The sequence below is a fragment of the Chelonoidis abingdonii genome, chromosome 24 (genome assembly GCF_003597395.2).
Source record: "Chelonoidis abingdonii isolate Lonesome George chromosome 24, CheloAbing_2.0, whole genome shotgun sequence".
Lineage (NCBI taxonomy): Eukaryota > Metazoa > Chordata > Testudines > Testudinidae > Chelonoidis > Chelonoidis abingdonii.
In genome coordinates this window covers 22,580,789-22,599,047 of record NC_133792.1, presented here as the reverse complement: position 1 = coordinate 22,599,047, position 18,259 = coordinate 22,580,789, and the positions used below count along the sequence as shown (strand labels likewise).

At 41.6% G+C, this 18,259-nt stretch overlaps 1 protein-coding gene across 1 annotated transcript in view; it reads right to left on the bottom strand.

Annotated features, from left to right (window-relative positions):
• RABGAP1 (RAB GTPase activating protein 1) overlaps positions 1–18,259 on the bottom strand; it is a 123,071-nt gene that overhangs the window by 97,843 nt on the left and 6,969 nt on the right. The window contains exons 2-5 of the mRNA XM_032767672.2: positions 14,836–15,035; positions 7,444–7,678; positions 4,910–5,114; positions 3,769–3,943 (exon numbers count right to left, since the gene is read on the bottom strand). Coding sequence (XP_032623563.1) covers positions 3,769–3,943; positions 4,910–5,114; positions 7,444–7,678; positions 14,836–14,985 — 765 coding nt within the window. The 5' untranslated portion in view covers positions 14,986–15,035. The remainder of the gene's footprint in view (positions 1–3,768; positions 3,944–4,909; positions 5,115–7,443; positions 7,679–14,835; positions 15,036–18,259) is intronic.

The following is an 18,259-nucleotide window of genomic DNA, read 5'->3' as shown; positions in this document are numbered from 1 at the left end:
TTTAATTAAAGGTGTGCACTGATTTAGTCAAACTGATAGTACTTTTTAAGCATATACTCTTGCATTAGTTTAACAAAAGGTGTGATATTGCACCTTCTTGCACCGGTTTAAACCTGGTTTACATCAATTTAGCCTGCTCCTGTTATGCAAACCATCAGGGCAAGCTAACCTGATGTAAGCCAGGTTCAGACTGATGCAAAAATACACACACAATGTAGCACCAGTTTAAGAAAGTGCAATATCACACCTTTAGTTAAACTGATGCAACTGGGTATATAAACAAGGTCTAACTGCCAGCTCCACAAATTCTCTGTGTTCTTTCTGGCCTGCACTTCAACAACAGAGATTCTGCAACTGATATTTGATTAGTGTTTGCTACTGTTCAAGCCCAGAGTAGACTGTCTCTCTCTCCCAGAGCTGTGTTGTCTCTGCAGGGTTAAAAGGAAAAAAGCAGGCTTCAGAAGATCCTCCAGGAGCTCGACAAATCTGCAAGACCATATTTATGAGGTTCTTTTTTCAGCTATAATGACAGTACCCTGCAGCAAGCTTCACCTAAAGTCTGTATCTCCCTGGTGGAAACTCTAGGGTAGCTTCAGAAACAGTATTAATTTTAATATTATTAAATTTTACTTTTAATTCAATGAAACCTATGCATTAGCCTTTGCTATTTTTTTAATATTAAATGGAGATTGTTTTGCATTATCTCTACATTTTCAGTTTTTATATGGTGTACATTTTTATAATGATAGTATCTACAGCCTAGCAGCTATCAAGGGACAGGTAAAGGTTAGCAGCTAGGAAAGTGAAACACACATGTGGGTTTGTGGAATATACACATAAGATATTTCTGCTAAAATGATCAGCGGTGAAGCAGTTAATACTGACATGGAAACTATTCTCTTTTGCTTTCACCCTACTGGATAATTCACACTCTTTAGAGATATTGTTTCAGACTGTCTGCAAACTCAGGCAGATGTCACTGCCTCAGACTGCAATTCATTCAGATTGAGTTCTCTTTGTAATCATAAATGCTGAAAAATTTTAAATTAAAGTTTAGATTTTGGAGCACAATTATTCAGCCAAGGGTGAATTACACAGCTGTAGAATTATAGAAAACATGGAATCATAGAAATGTAGGTCCTTGGAAGGGACCTTGAGAAGTCATCAAGTCCAGTCCTTTGCACTGAGGCAGGACCATGTAAACCTAGATGACCTCTGACGGATGTTTGTCCAACTGGTTTTTAAAAATGTCCAGTGACTGGGATTCCCCTTTTAGAAGCCTGTTCCAGAGCTTATCTACCCTTATCGTTAGAAAGCTTTCCTAATATCTAACCTAATTCTCCCCGTGACCCAAACAGCACACCAATGCCAGTTGGTATACATTTGTTACAATATTTACATAAAAGATGGCATACAAATATATCTTTGGAATACTAATAATTCACTGATCGTTAATATTCTGGTGTGATGTATGTACAGCAAACCCACAAAGGACTTCATAGATGTGCTGGAAATATGTGACTAAAATGTGTTTAAACCAGGCATATTGGGGAAAGTTGATAAAACAAGTTTTCTCCGGACAAAGGAAAGAAGCTAATACCTCAAAGCAGGTGTGGCCAGATTCAATAGGCTATTATTTTGTACAGGTATCAGAGGTTTCAGAAAGAGAACATTTGTATTGTAAAAAGCAGGGGAGGAACCAGCAGGGAGACAGAGTCTACACCAGACAGCATGGCATCTATACCTTGCAGGGAAAAAACTAACTTCATCAGGGGATACTCTTCACTCAGAAGAATGTCTTTCAAAGGTTTACTGGACCATAAAGAGCGGGGAGAGATTCCTTAAGTTATCCTTCATCTGATAAAACAAAGATACCCAGCACTCTGAGCTCTGTGACGCGTCCTACCAGAGAGTCTGGTCAGCTGTGTTGGAAAAAACACTTGGTAAGAAACACTTCCTCAAAAAGAGGCTCTCGTTTATTAACTCAGATTTTAGTCTTAGAAGCATATTTTCACTTTTGTTTGCTTATAACCTTTTCTATCTTTATTCCTTATACGTGGTACCACTTAAACTTCTGTATTTTTGTTTAATCAACTTGTTTTACTATAAACCAATTCAGGGCTTTGATTAAAATAAAGTGTTTGTTAACCCCAGCTGAGGTAATAAGCTGCTGGGTACTGTCTCTTTAAGGGAGGCACAAGCAAACTCTTAACATTCAGTGACAGGGCTGTGCATAGCAGATAGATTTGGGAGTTGGAGTTCACGGACTCTTACCTGCTAGACAAGATTTGGGCTGGCAGAGCTCTGAAGTTTGCTTAGGAGGTGAACAAGCTTAGCAGCAGCCCTCACTTGAGACTGAGAGGGGTAAGAGAGTGATTTACAGTTTGGGAAACCTGCAGATTAAGGCACTCCCTTGCTGCAGATTAAGCCCACTACTTCTTGTCCTACTTTCAGTGGACATGGAGAACAAATAATCACTGTTTTCTTCATATTTGAAGACTTATCAGGTGCCCCCTCAGTCTTCTTTTCTCAAGACTAAATATGACCAGGTTTTTTTAATTTTTCCTCATAGGTCAGGATTTCTAAACTTTCAATCACCTTTGTTGTTCTCCTCTGGATTCTCCAATTTATTCGCATCTTTTCTGAAGTGTGGTGCCCAGAACTGCACTCTGTATTTCAACTGAAGCCTCACTAGTGCTGGCTAGAGCAGGAGAATTACCGTCTGTATCTTACATACAACACTTACGTTAACACACTCAGGGCCGGTGCAAGGAAGTTTCGTGCCCTAGGCAAAACTTCCACCTTGCACACATACCCCCAGCTAGCCCCCTCCCCCCAGCATCTAACCCCCACCCCCACCCCCGGCAGCTCTCTCAGCTCCCACCCGGAAGAGCCCGACGCAGCAGCTACCCCGCCACGTGAAGTCTAACCCCTCTCCCCCCTGGTCTCCCACCGGCAGCTAAGCCTCCCGGGAACTTCCCCCTCTCTCCCCGCCCGCCAGGCAGCTAACCTGCCTGGGAGAACCTCCCCTCCTACCCCAGCCGCGCACTCACCTGCTGGGGAGTAATCCTCCCCCCGAAGTTAACCCGGGTAGCCCGCCACAAGCTCACCTCAGCCCGCCTCCTCCAACTGAGCATGCCGGCGGCTGGCTTCTAATTCTCCCTCCCCGCCCAGGTGTGTGGCGCTGATGGAGGAGACTTAGAAGCTGGGCGTGGCTCAGCGAGCCAGAGTGGAGGTGAGGCTGGGGCCGGGGAGCTGTTCCCTGGTGCACCCATCTCCCCGTTACTGCAGGCAGCCCTCCCCGTCGCCCCCCGCCCCCCCCTCCCCCCGCTCACCTCCACTCTACCTCCTCGCCTGAGGGGACTTTTAGGCGTCCCCAACCACTAGGTGCCCTAGGCGGCCGTCTAGTTTGCCTAAATGGCACTGGCCCTGAACACACTCCATAATGACATTAACCTCTTTTGCAGCTCCATCACACTATTGACTCTTTCAGTTTGTGATCCACTATAACCCCTATATGATCCCAATAAATGAGACTCTGAGTACATGAGACACTTTAATAAGACTTAAAAGCAACATAAACAAATTAAATTGAAGAATAAGTTTCATTTGTTGCTGTTAGGACCAAATTCTTAAATCAGACATTCAATCTCACTGATGTTAGCGAGAGTTATGAGTTCTGGGAAGTAGTTGGTCCAAAAGAGATTTATGAAGTGTTGCTGGGATATGCTCTTAACGCCAGTAAGGTCAAGAAAGAATTCAACTTACAGCTTCTTGGATTTCACATCGGAAGACATGAATCCTGAACAGTTCTGCATTGTAGTGGCTTTCAGTGAAAGCAAAGCAGTCACTCTCGGGGGTCCCATCATGCCCTCGCACACAGAAGAGAATTTTATAGATTGGATAATTTGCTATTTCTGTGTGTGTTTGAGGATCTAAGAGCCTGTTTAAAAAAAAAAAGGTAAAGTAAAGTTTGGGGCTTTACATGATTACTTTGGCCAACCATTTATTTGTGAGACTGAAGGAGTCTACTGATATTTAGAGAAAGCACGATACATAGACCCTATTCCCAGTCGTCATTTAGCTCAAGGCACTAGTTAGATGTGAAATACTGATCCATGCCCAACCCCTGTGTAAATGCCCCTTTCCCCAACAGAGTGCAATCAGCCCTTCTCCCCCAACAGAGTGCAATCAGTCAACATTAAAATGGAATCCTATTAAATGGGCCAGGTATTTCCATCTTGTCTGAACCACTTTACTCTGAGGTGACAGAACAGGGAAGAAAAGCAGTGCAGGATTTGCATAGAAGTTATTTGTTTGACTTTTTTTCCCCCTTATGCCTAAGGAAAAAAGTGCCTGAAGTGCAAGACACTTATGTCTATAATTTCCATACAAAGCCCAGATGTTCCCATTCAGAAAGCTGACCTAACCCACAGCAGTTCACACACATTTCAGGTCACACAATTCTCCCATTCTCACAATACCCCTTCCCTGCCCTTCTGTGGCATTCTCTGGGGAGGATGACTACAGCCTGCTCCCCGCCTGAGACTCTGCACATGAACGGTCTTACCGTCCTGGCTCTGCCTCCCCTGGGATTAGAATTTAGTCTCTATTTGTAAGGCACCAGTAAGTAACTGCCCCAGCTACGATTTCCAAGACAATTCAGATATTAAAGAAGATTCTCTGCTGCCCCTTGTACATGAGAAGTTCTTTGCAAACTGATCTGTAAGGCCACTTGACCTTCTCTTCTTTAAAATCCCTCAAGACCCACTTCTGCCACATGTAAAAGAAATCCCAGATTGTTCATATCTCCTCCTAACTGTGATTAGTAGCTCGCTCTCCTTTGACAGATGGAACTGATCAGACTGACTGCAACAGACTCCAGAGTGTCCTTGAATGAGGTTCATACCTCACGGTTCCTTCAGACACATTAGGCACTGACAGGGTCACATCTAAAGAAATCTGGCACTGGCTTCGTAAGATAGACATCATTCTCAGGGCTTCCACTTCGCTCCTGGGGGCGTTCACTGAGGCACAGCCCAGGTAGGTAAGCTTGCTGAACACCACACTCTCCTCATCGGCCACTGGTGTAAAAGGGCTCGACTCCTCACAATCTGCAATAAGGCACAAAGTGACAAATGAAGAGGCAGTCCAGCTGGTATACATTAGTAAGCTTCAAGACAGGCTCCCAATAACCAAGGGTCTGAAACCATGCAACACCATTCATAGAATCATAGAAACATAGGGAAGGAAGGGGCTTTGAGAAGTAATCAAGTGCAGCCCCCCTGTGCTATGGCAGGGCCAAGTAAACCTAGACCATGCTGGACAGGTATTTGTCCAAGCTGTTTTTAAAACTTCCAATGATGGGGATTCTACAACCTTCCTTGGAAGCCTATTCCAGAGCTTAACTACCCTAACAATTTGCAAGTTTTTCCTAATACCTAAGCTAAATCTCCCTTGGTTCAGATTAATTCTATTACTTCTTGTCTTACCTTCAGCAGTCATGGAGAGCAATTGATCACCATCCTTTTTACAACAGCCCTTAACGTATTTGACCATTATCATCACCTCCCCCCCTTCTTTCCTCAAGACTAAACATCTTTCCTCATAGGTCAGGCTGTCTAAACCTTTTATCATGTTTGCTGCCGTCCTCTGGACTCTTCCCAATTTGTCCACACCCTCCCTATAGTGTGGTACTCAGAATCGGACACAGCCCTTCAGCTGAGGCCTCACCAGTGCTGAGTAGAGTGGGACAATCACCTCCTGCGTCTTACACAGGACACTCTTGTTAATACACTCTAGCGTGATATTAGCCTTTTTGCAGCTGCATCACATTGCTGACTTACATTCAATTTGAAGATCCACTATAACCCCCGACTCTTTTTAGCAATATCACTGCCTAGCTATTATCCTTCATTTTGTAGTTATGCATTTGATTTTTCCTTTCTAAGTACTTTATACTTCTCTTTACTGAATTTCATCTTGTTGAATTCAGACCAATTTTTTTATTTGTCATGGTTCTTTCAAATTCTAATCCTGTTCTCTGAAGTGCTTGCAACTCTTCCCAGGTTGGTCTCACTTGTAAATTTTATAAGCATAGTCTCCACTTCACTATCCAAGATATTAATGAAAATATTAATAGTACCAGACCCAGGACTGACACTTGTGGGACTCCACTAGATAAGCCCTCCCAGTCTGACAGCGAGCCATCGATAACTATTTTTTGATTATTGTCTTTCAACCGGTTGTGCACTGCCTTATAGTAATTTCACCTAGACATTACAAAAACCCACGACAGACTAAAAGGAATATGGAAAGCCCGTGATTAGAAATGGAAAGAGCCACTGAGCTATGCAAGCTCTTAAGATTGGCTCTCTCCAGGGGGGTACCCTCTAGCATACTGTCCAAATGCATTCATTTTCACCAGGGCAGTAAAAGTCACAGACATTCTAACTGGACCAATTTAAAAGACAGCACGTGTTTAAAGCACTCATCGTGGACACACTGTGAACTAACCACCATTTTCCTTCAGGACAGGGGTTTCCAAACTTTACCCATAGTTTGAACCACATCTTAAATAATCTCATGGGCCACCTCCCCTCCTAATGGGAATCATATGACATCCCTCTGGCAACTACAACATTGCTCAGACAGAAAAGTGATATCAGAAGTGTACTTATAAATTCTTTTAATGCTATTTAGCAGCTAAAAATAAGAATAAGGAAGATTTATTCATTATTGATCATTTAAAACAGAAACAGAGAGAGAGAGAGAGCATGCTAGCTCTTAGAACTATTTACTGAATTCATAAATTTTGTGCAAACACATTTTATAAGCCTAAACCTTATGAATGAATGCCCACGAGATGGAGCATCTTCACTCTTTATTCTCTGTAGACAAATAGTTGAGCATCAGACACTTTTCAACATGCATGTAAGTTTTTCAGGAAAGACCGTAAAAACAAGATCCTGGTTAAAAAATTTTAAAAGCACCCAAATCACCTAAGCATTTTTGAAAAATTCACCTCATCTGCTGTGCCATACCTTTTAAGACCCCATGCCAACGCTGTAAGAACAGGGGCTTTAATCAAGTATCTTTAGACAACGTTTCCTTTCCTCTCACTGTGCCCCAACTGTCTCTTGCCCTCCACCCCAGAAGCAGCTGCATTTCAGTGGTAACATACATATGATGGTGAAGTACTTTGGGATCCCTCTGGGTGAAAGCAGCCAGAACAATGCAACACTTTCACCCTGTTCATCTGCATTACAGCACATTGTTTTGAGTACCTAACTTACTTCTGAACTAGTAAATTTGACTATACTATTGATATCATCCTACTATATGAGCAGATGACATGACAAGTGCTTCATACATTGTGCATCATACGCAGAGAAACCCAGAACTTCCGATGGCTGCTAGTAGGTACTCCCCAGATTTTCTAACCTCCCTGTGTCGGTTTCACTGGCAGGCTCATCTCAGGTTTCTGGAGTCCTGTCATCGACACTGGGTTAATGGTAGAGGATGCCGAAGCCTCAAGAAGGATGGGATCTTCCCCTTCTCCATCAGTCCTGCTTTCTTCTCCATGTTCCCGGTCACTGGACAGGTCTTCCATGGGAGGATCCATCAGTATATCTTCAAGTTCCTTCCGCAGCTGCTGCTCACTCCCATTCCCTACAATCTAAGAGTCAAACAATCAGGAAGGAAAAAGCATTGTTCAGCTGAAGAAAAACTCACATATAAAGTATTAAAAAATAACTAGCATAAATTCAGACTTGCCACCAGCCACAACTGCCCAATCTAAAACGCACACAACTTAAATGAAAGACAGACATGCAGCAACTGATTCCCTAGATTTAGTACAGAAGTGCTCTTCTTCAGAAACAAAGCTGCCCTTGTTTAATACTTCAGTATATCTTAAAGAGATCTGAGAGCAGGAATTACTTGGACATGGGAAAATAGAGTGAGGAGATTGTCCTCCAAAAGTAGTCAGACAGCATATAAAGTATATGCAAATGAAAGTATTAACAGAAGTTAGTACTATTATGGCTTCTATGGAGGCCTTCAGGGGCAACAGCAAATGCCTAATATTTGATAAATACACTATGCTGTTCATAAGGAGGCAAAGACCTCTGTCTACTGATAAAATAATGAGATTACATAGGAAGAGGGCTCAGGAGAGGGGAGTCAGAAATAGATTTATACTCTCGGCATCAGAAACAGAAGCCATTTAGGCAAAGTATTAAATGCACATAGTTGTGTTGCTTGCTGACACTGCCCCCACTGAGGCCAATGGCAAAGCTTCCATCAGCTTAAATGGTGCAACATCAGAGCCTTAGGCGGTAAGAGGATGGAGCCAGCATTAAGTACTCTGCAGTGGCTAAAAGAGACTGAAAATCTAGCCAAGGAAGAGGAACACTGCTGGCTCTGATGTCTATAGGGATACAGAGGAGCTCTATGGAATGAGGGAACAGAACAGAGGTGCATTATGAGGCACAAGGTTTAAGTGTTGGTGTCCTATACAGCTGTGCTTCCAAAATGTCTAAAACTTAACACTTCAGGAACTCATTACGTAATTTACCATTCAGTACCTCTACCTGTCACAATGGCTTTTAGATATCGAAGTGGTAAGTATCACAAATACCATAGAACAGACAAAGGAGATGCAGAAAGCATCTTGAAAGCATTTTGCCAAGTGGAAGCCAACAAAATTTACTAATGTTCTATCACTTAATTTGTTGGTAGCCATCCTTATCCTGCTGGCATTGTACCCCATGTCTATATCACATCCATCTTTTTTAAGATACTGATGTAAGACACTGCACATAAGCTAGAGTATCCTGGCTAGTTCAGTTATATCAGATCCCTAGCACCTTTTATTAGTCCTTTTCTGTTAGAATTTTTAAAAAAATCTTATCCAGAAAAAAGTATCTGGAATTAGTTCCTGTTCTCCTCCTCTCCTTTTTGCTTGGACACGAGACAGTAAAGCATGGAGAAAGAATCAATGCACACAGAAGTCTGCCCAGAACATCATTTACATAAGAAGTATATAATTCTATCTGCACCATAACCAATGTATCTTAGTGGAATATCAACTTATACTGAAAATTTCTGAAGCAACAGCCTAGGTCCTCAGATTCAAACAGTAACTAAGTCAACCTACAGTCCAGGTAAGACTGTTAAAATAATACACTGAATCAGGTACCAGGAGAGCTTCACATATTACAATTAGAGCCTTGAAATTTAAGTCTACTATGAGAGCAAGAAAAAATATGAACTGACAATACCTTGTTACGTGGATGTTCATTTGAGTCTACATGGTACATGCCCTCTAAAGAAAATTACAATAAAATTACCAGTAGGAGATATTCACCTTGTTACTGGCTCTCTCATATCACTCAAAGTTATTCCCCGTTGAGCTGTAATTCTGATACAGCAGCTGCAGGCTTTCAAGGATCAAGTCCCACCCCCAACCCATTTCCAAATTTCAAACACTTAAATTCAATAGGGAAAAGTGGAAAAATCTCAACCATGTCTAATACCTTCCCCAGACTTTCCACACCTTCACCCTATGATCCTCACAAAATACAAAAATAAATATTACATCTATGTCTGAAAACCTCAACTTGTATAGTGACCGGATGCTTAGGGTTTAAACAGTTTCTTGATTTCTTAGCCATTTGTCACACATGGAAAACAAAAATGAAAATCAACTGTTCTTCTCCCTCTACATTATTTGAAGTGAATTTGGTTCTGATCACAGGCATCAATTTGACAATGCTGTACTGAAGTTCTCTATCTACAGCGCAGGTGAAGCACATGCAGTAGCAGGCGAAGCTTTCCACACACTGTGCCTTATGCCTGAACAGCTCGTTCAATCCTTGACCTCAATGCTGAGCCTGCCAAAGGAATCTAACTAGTGCCAACTGTGGTGGCAGTGGCCTCGTTTGTGACCTGACTACGTGTTCACTAGTCACTGACCCGAGACGTACACAGCATTTTACATACACCACTGAATACCCTTCCAATGATAAATTTCAATTGTTAGTGACCTGGGCCACAGCCAAACCAGTGACCTAAGAGGGTGAAAGCTCCAGCTTTCCATAGCACAGTGGTTTTCATCCTTTTCTCATATGCAGACCCCTAATATTTCATATGGAGGTGCAGACCTCTTTGGAAATTCAACCTGTGGTCTGCGGACCTCCTTTTCTGGAATCTGAAACTTTATTTTCATAGTCACCTTTCGCAGACTCCTTTGACCAGAGGTCAACTTATTTACCACTGTGGGCGGTATATGCAGCTCTCTATGTGTGGAGTTGGCCCGTAACACAATATATATATTACCTGCATGGCCCAGAGAATATCACATGGGCCAAAGCTGTGTGCTGATTGGGCTGCAAGTGGCCTGGAACCACTGCCTTAGACATAGTCTGTGGACCCCCAGGGGTCCCTGGACCACAGGCTGAAAACCACTGCCCCAGCAGATGGTACACGAGGAGTGAAACAAATCAGCAATAAAAGCAACACAGAGCACATGAAACTGAAAGCAGGAAGAATCTAATGAGTGTTATTGCAGAGTCCAGGCCAGGCGTGCCCACAGTCAGGCTGCCGATGCTGTGGAATCACTCACAGACAGGAGGAGATTCACTACGGTTTCAAGGTTTCTTGCAGTTTATCCTGATCATTTTCCTGCAGCAAAGGAAAGAAACCACCTCACACAGACGTATGGCCTTAGAAACCTCAGTAACTTGTGGCTGGCTATGAACGGTCATAGAAGGTAAAGCAAACAAAAGCCAAGGAGACACCTGTGCTCCTCATTCCAGACTATGATTTAAAAAATGGAACAAGAAACATCAATACACTTGAAACCTGGACACAGGGCAGGACTCTTACAGCTGCATTCAAAAGCCCCTATGTGGTAAATACAACAAGCATGCTGTCCAGTGGCCAAGAGAAAAAACAACAGTGCCTTAGAGGCAAATGGGAGCCAAGGACAGGAAAACAGTCATTCAATGATGCTGCTAGTGAGCCATTTTCTAGAAACAGCGGGGGTCATTTAGGATGTAACAGTTCTGTACGTTTGCTGGGAAGACACAAATGATCAGTAAGAGGCAACCTCTGAACCCTGACAGAAGTGGGGGTGCAGAAGGGAAAGGTAAAGAGATTAATGATCTGGTAAATGTCTGTCTGTTCAGGACAGATGCTTTCTCTTTTTAACAAAAACTGGAGCCCAGCATGATCCCAAAATCGTTAACTATAAGATGTTGCAGCACCACAAAACTGATTTATGTAGGCTACCATTACCTATACCCAAAACAATCCAAGAGTAATTTTTATATTTTTCTACCCCCTGCTATGCTCAGGTGTGTGCACATGCACACACCTCACCAGCCTTCTCTGCTCTCTGAGAGCTTATGTATTGTGCTATTACAAGACACTCATTCTACAGTGTGTGCCAGGAATGGGATTTTTGTAAATTGAATTCCTGCCAACTGCCAGCTCACACAAGCAAAGTGACAAGGGGGAAAGTGTTGACAGCAGAAACAGCTGTTGGGTGGCATTTTTGGCATACACTCAATGAAAGCACCCCTTTAAATTGTGTGAACCATGTATGTCAGCACATATAAAAAGCAAAAAAAGTTAATAGTTATGAACAGCTACAGAAAATGAGAACATTTTCAGGAGCAAACATATCTTGCTGAAACAAAAATGGCTATTAGCTCAGACAGAAGTCTATATCAAAAGAACATAAGATGAAGAGCGCCTCAGGCTCAGTGTGTATCTTATGCAGTTCACCAGAGCACGCAAACAAGCTTAAAATTCAGCAGAATGCGTGTAAGGAAGCAACGGAAATAAGATCCACAAACTGCAGTTCTAGAATTACAGAGCTAGAACAACAATCTCAAAATCAGTGCCATTCAGATTTTTTTTGATCAATTAAAGTTTTTGCCTCCTTTGGTGGCAACGTGATGGCAGCTGAACTTAGCGCAGATACAAACAAATTAGATTAGTCATACATCCTGAAACAGTTCTTTATCCCTGAGAAAAGTCTTCTCCCCATTTCTGCCTCTAACACACACAATCTGGGCAATCCCTACTTGGGATCTTTATTTTTTTTTAAAAAGGTCAATTTCCATGTGCTGCTGCCATGCATCTAGGTAAGATATACATAAAGTGCCCAACACAGTGTTAACTGCTTCCTCCTGAACCTAGCTTTCAAGTTCCACAGACAAACAGCCAACTAACACAGTGGAATTGGCTCCTGGAAAGCACAGTCCATTTTATGGAGGCAGTGGACAGGACTGTTCCCCATCAAGACACTGGAGTTATCCTTCTAATCTTCGTTTCTCTTTAATCCACTGACAACAAGCAATTGATTTCCATTCATAAAGGCAGCTACAATACCCTCTATTTCCAGTGACAGTTTGTTGTCTCCTTATGCAGAAAGGAGGGGGTTAACTAAAGAAATTCCTGCAGGAATGACTTTGAACTGGGCACCTACTTGCAATAACTAAGGTATAATGTTTCCATTAATCATTCAGATTGCAGTTATAAAGAAACAGCATGCTCTCTCAAAAGACAGAATACAAAAGGAAAGGTTCAAGGCGATTCATTTTGTTCAACAACTGTACCCAGCCTTCACCCGGGAATTCATGCTGAAGTTTACTCATGAAACCCAACAAAACTATTGTAATGTTTAATTCCAGATCAGGAAACAGCATAATTTTGTTTGATAATACAAGCCCAAATGTTACTAAACTAAAGATACATATGCGTCCTGAAAATCCAAAAGCATTAAACACCCATAGCTGGGTAATCATTACAACTGCATTAGGAATCCAACCATCTCAACCTTGAAGTGACACTTGCTTCAGAATGAGCCATTTCACATCTCCAAATGTTATTTGGCACTAACAGAGTGGAATGAACTCTCATAGTCTTCTCTCTTCTGTAGACTCAGGGCTTGGCTACACTGGCACTTTACAGCGCTGCAACTTTCGCGCTCAGGGGTGTAAAAAAACACCCCCCTGAGCGCTGCAAGATGCAGCGCTGTAAAGTGTCAGTGTAATCAGGGCGGCAGCACTGGGAGTGGGGCTCCCAGCACTGCACGCTACATCCATAAGGGATGTGGTTTACAAGCAGCGCTGGGAGAGCTCTCTCCCAGCGCTGCGGCTCTGACTACACTGACACTTCAAAGCGCTGCCATGGCAGCGCTTTGAAATTTCTAATGTAGCCATACCCTCAGATAACCCTCAATAGTTTAAGAAACTGATCAGTTGCCTCTCACATTACTGTTTTTAAGACAAGGACATCTTCTGCGCAGTGTGCTGAAATTCTAAGACTCTGTAGCGACTCAGACAAGTGAGGCTACTATTCCTCTTTTGGAGTTAAATTTCTGGACAGAACCTTGTGGATCATTCAAGGAAGTCTCACTTATTGATATTATTTTGCAGACTATTGCTTTGCAAGGGGAATTGTATTGCAACTGCAGAAGATTCAGTGACAATTACATAAATTAAATTTTTCACCAGATGAAAAAGTTCTTAAGGAAAAAGAACTGTTCTTTCACTGAAGGCTGTCTGTTGTGTCATCTATAATTATGCATCCATTAAATGACTAGTACATAGAGATCAGAAAGGAACTCAAGAAAGCCAAGTAGAACAGCTGGAGATATAAGAAAGCTGTGGAAAGGCATCAGGAAATCTGCAGTGAAGTCTTTGTTCAGCTTTCCAGCTCCCAGCAGCAAAGAAGAAAACAGTCCCACAGAGGGAATATAAGATTTCTCTCTCCATTTGAAATTTGGATTGGACTTTCTTTGCATGACAGATCTAACTGACCTGAGATCTCAAGGTCTCTTACATAGGCAAGATAATTTTTCCTTCAACTTCCATACAGAACATTCTAACTTAGATCAGCCCTGGAAAAGATCCACTTTATATTGTAATACATCTCTACCCCGATATAACGCTGTCCTTGGGAGCCAAAAAATCTTTACCGCATTATAGATGAAACCGCGTTATATCGAACTTGCTTTGATTCACCGGAGTGAGCAGCCCTGCCCCACCCCAGAGAGCTGCTTTACCGTGTTCTATCCGAATACATGTTATATCGGGTTGTGTTATATCAGGGTAGAGGTGTATATGAAAATACAGCTACAGGTGCAAGAGTTTAGAGTTCCCATCATATTTCTATCACCACGTTTTAAGGCCAGTGAAAGGCTGTCTAGCATAAAGGAAACCTAAGTGCGTAACACAGGGAAACAACCTCCAAAAATCCCTGAGGGTCTTTTTCCAGGATAGCAATCCCAGAAGTGAAACAATGAAGTCAATGCCCACAGAGTTCACATAACTTGCTCCTGGGCCTGTGTTCTGAGGTCCATGTTACATGTTATGGGTGTTAGGTTTCAGGCTACTTCCAAATTTCTTAAAGAAAATGTTTCACATTGAGAAATTTTAGTACACAGTAGAACCAATGGGCAAACTGATGACATATGTGCATTAACAAGGGCTTTCTCCCCTGAAAGCTGCAGTAAAGTTGTAATTTTAACTATCTGAAAATCATAATTTATGATTGTTTCATCCCAAGCACTGGGTGACAACTCCAGTGAAGGATTCAGCAAAATGAAAAACCAAGTAGTGATGGCGACAGCACTTATTCAAAACATAAATATCATCTACAATAACAGCAGAAGTAATTCAAAAAATATCAGCAAAGGACATTGATTCTTGAATAAGTTCTCTCTTCTTTCAAGTTTTCAATAACACAAGTCTCTCTTAAAGCTCTTTTATGGTTAATTTGGGTTAGAAGAAAGAATGAACTCGGGTTATGGATTCTTACCTTCAGTCCTGTTTTCTCATCATCACTACCATTATTTGTAGATGGCGTTTCATCCCCTTGCCTGGAAACCAAGACAAAATCTTCACTGTTAAGAGTGGATACTGAGTCTGAAGACACACTGATTTTTCCAACAGAGACCTTGTCATCCATGACTTAAAAAGGAAGTTCGACTCATGAATGAGATTAAATTTTATATACTCCTGAAAAACAAAAATCATAAAAATACTTATATAGAAGTTTGTGCTTGAAGCCTAAATATTTCTTTTCAGAAACTCGATGACTATTAAAGATCAACACATCTGACTGCATAGCTAAGTAATAGATCTCAGTACATCAATGTGCACTCATGGTCCTGGCTTGCTGTGAAACTCTTTACTCTGAAAGTCTTGCTGCACTGGTTTCTATTGATCATAAAACAGTTATATTTTGAAGTGTTTCACAATCACCTTTCCCAGTAAAGGCCCATCTACATTACAAACAGATTCACATCTGAGGACCTGGATATAACACTTCCATTGTGCAGTGTAGGTGGGGCCTAAAATCATACTCCCAAGCAGTGCTTAAGTTCATCTTTTTAAGGAACATGGGTAAGATCTTGTCTACGCTGCCAAATGAAAGTTGTAACTAAATCCCAGACACAGTACTGTCTGTAGTGTAAAACAGGCTCATGGAGTATGTGCTATGCCTGGCGATGAAAGACATTATTTTAGGGCCAGCATACTTCCAACTATAAACCTAGTTATAGCTAACCTGGCCTTCCCTTCACTTATGTTCATGCAAATATCACGCTAGGGTTTTGTAAATATCAAGACAAGCCAATCATGAATTTCAACTCACAAATAATCTCAACATTATATGATTTAACTCAATATGCTGTACTTGAGACACAATGGACCCCTGAGCTCAGCAATATTTTATGCATCTGTACTGACATTTTTGTATTATAAGAATCAGCTCTGGACACCCTACCAAGAAACAGGAAAAACAGCACAGGTTGGTTCAGTGCTGCAAGTCAGAGCCAACAGATAGGTTAAAAAAAGTCACAAGAACTGGCATTGAGATATACTTTAGATAAAGGGAACACAAGGTGGAGTTCAACTACACATCTCCAACATCAAAGGTTCTTAGAACCCCTGGCTAAAAATAGAATGCCATGGTACAAAGGGCCAAATTCCTTAGTAAGTCCCGATTACATGCTCATCACAAGAGTCCTGGTCTTTACTGACTCCAAAGGATGACCAAACCTGAATTTTTTTTCCATTTGAATTGTGCCGTTTGTCCTATAGGTAACTGACCTCACTTGGCTGCCAAAATAGCAGCCAGACAATGAGACAGTTTTGGCCCAGACACATTTTTCGAAGTGCACAGAGTGGGTACACAAAGGATATACAACCACCTGAGAGGATTGCTTTTTGACTTGGTGCCCTACAAAGTCCATAAGCCATGCACAGGAGGTACTTTGGAATTAATGTTGGATGGATTTTCAGCATCATTTTAGGCATGAATTTTTAACAGTGAGGGTAATTAACCATTGGAACAATTTACCAAGGGTCATGGTGGATTCTCCATCAAAGGCAATTTTAAATCAATATCGGATTTAAAAAGTGTGTTAGTTCAAAAGGAATTATTTTGGGCAAGTTCTATAGTCTGTCTTATAGAGAAGGTCACACTAAATGATTAAAATGATCCCTTCTGGCCTTGGAATCTATGAATCATCCTGCCTGATGAATGGGAATTGTACTGCAGGTAACTGTCCTAGCCCACTATACACTAGGCTGCACACTAGGACTCAATACACCCAGATGACTACTCCTTACTCTGAGACTGAATTTCTTCTCCAGTGCAAGGAACATCTGAGATTAGAGTAATATAACTTCACCATAAACTTTTACTGCCCCAACTCGTGCAAATATATTGCCTTCTATTTTTTCACAAATGGACTATACAATTACTCTTAACCTCTTATGACACCTTCTCTTTGAGTGCAAAGCAGACATGCCGACAGAAACTGAGTCATGAAAGTCACTGAAGGAAGGAGCATTGTGTGATTCTCCTTTGAGAAGCAAGAAATTCTTTAAAAATGCAACATCCTACACTTGCACATTCAGACAATTTCACACTAATGTATAAAAAGGCTGCATATAGCAGCCTAGAAGACAGCTGCTGTTTTTTCAGTACATGGCAAAGGCCTTGTGTTTTCCCACAAAGGCTTCTGGGTTTGATTTTTCTTAAACCAAGTTAGAATTTATTGAACTCTACCCAACCTACTGCTGCCAAGTAATTAATAAAACTGCCACTCATGACTCTGCCCTGTCATTGAACTGAGGGTACAGTGTAAATGTAAGGAAGATTCTAACAGTAAGACATGTAAGATCAATTGGAATATCACATCCATCATCATGTCTAGGAAGGCTTGCGGATGTAGTATATCAGAGTGACCCTTGTTCTTAGAAGCCACACTTTACACAAAGTACACTACTTCTGGATAAAAACATAGAAGTTTATTCCTCTCTTCTGGCCCACATTGGCACTACTATCCTCCCTAATTTTATCTGCTCATGTGCAATGTTTTCCTGCTGCTCTACACAATAGTAGGTTTGGAGAAAGTACTTGAAAATACTCTCAAGCCCAGACGATCTCCAGAATTTGCCCAACTAAGGGGCTCCACTGATCCTGTCAGAGGCCCAAGGAGTGTGCTTTATTTACATAAAGCAGACAGGAGCCACCTGTCTTTAAGAGAGGCTGTGGCCCACAGAGATAATCGGTCCCAGTTTACAATCTTCCACCTTGATCTAAGCAGTCTCGCTCCAGACTGAGACTCGCAGACTTTGCAAACAGCATCTTAATAATGAAGCTGAGGGCATTGCAGATGACCATGCTCTAACAACAGTAGGTATAGCAGGGAGAGCTGAGCAGCACAGAGATGCAGATCTGAGGAAAGAGCTTTATGAGTGACAAACAGAGAGAAGCAATGAACGGAGTAAAAGTCTCATTTCAGCTGTATTATCTAAGGATGTTTACCAGCAAATACCAAAGGATTACTGTCACAGGCTTTCTGATAAACCATCTCAATACTATTCTCACCTATGCCCAGGAAGGATGACATCAAATTTAGCATCACCTGATGAAAAGATTCCTTTATTACCTTTAAAGCCTTTCCGCCTCTATCTGAGCAATACTTTTTGCCTTATTTCTGAGTTTCCTCTGCTGTGTATCACTGGCCACAAGGTTAAAAAGCCTGTCTTTGCTTTTTGTTTCTGACATCAAAATTCCAGGGTCAGCTTCAAGCTGAGTCTATCAGTTTAAAAAGTTGAAAGTCCAACATTCTTTCATTTTATACTCAACAAGGAATATTAGATATGAAACCAGCAATAAACAGTAAATGATTATTAGTAATCATTTCTGAATTCCAAGTACATTTCTA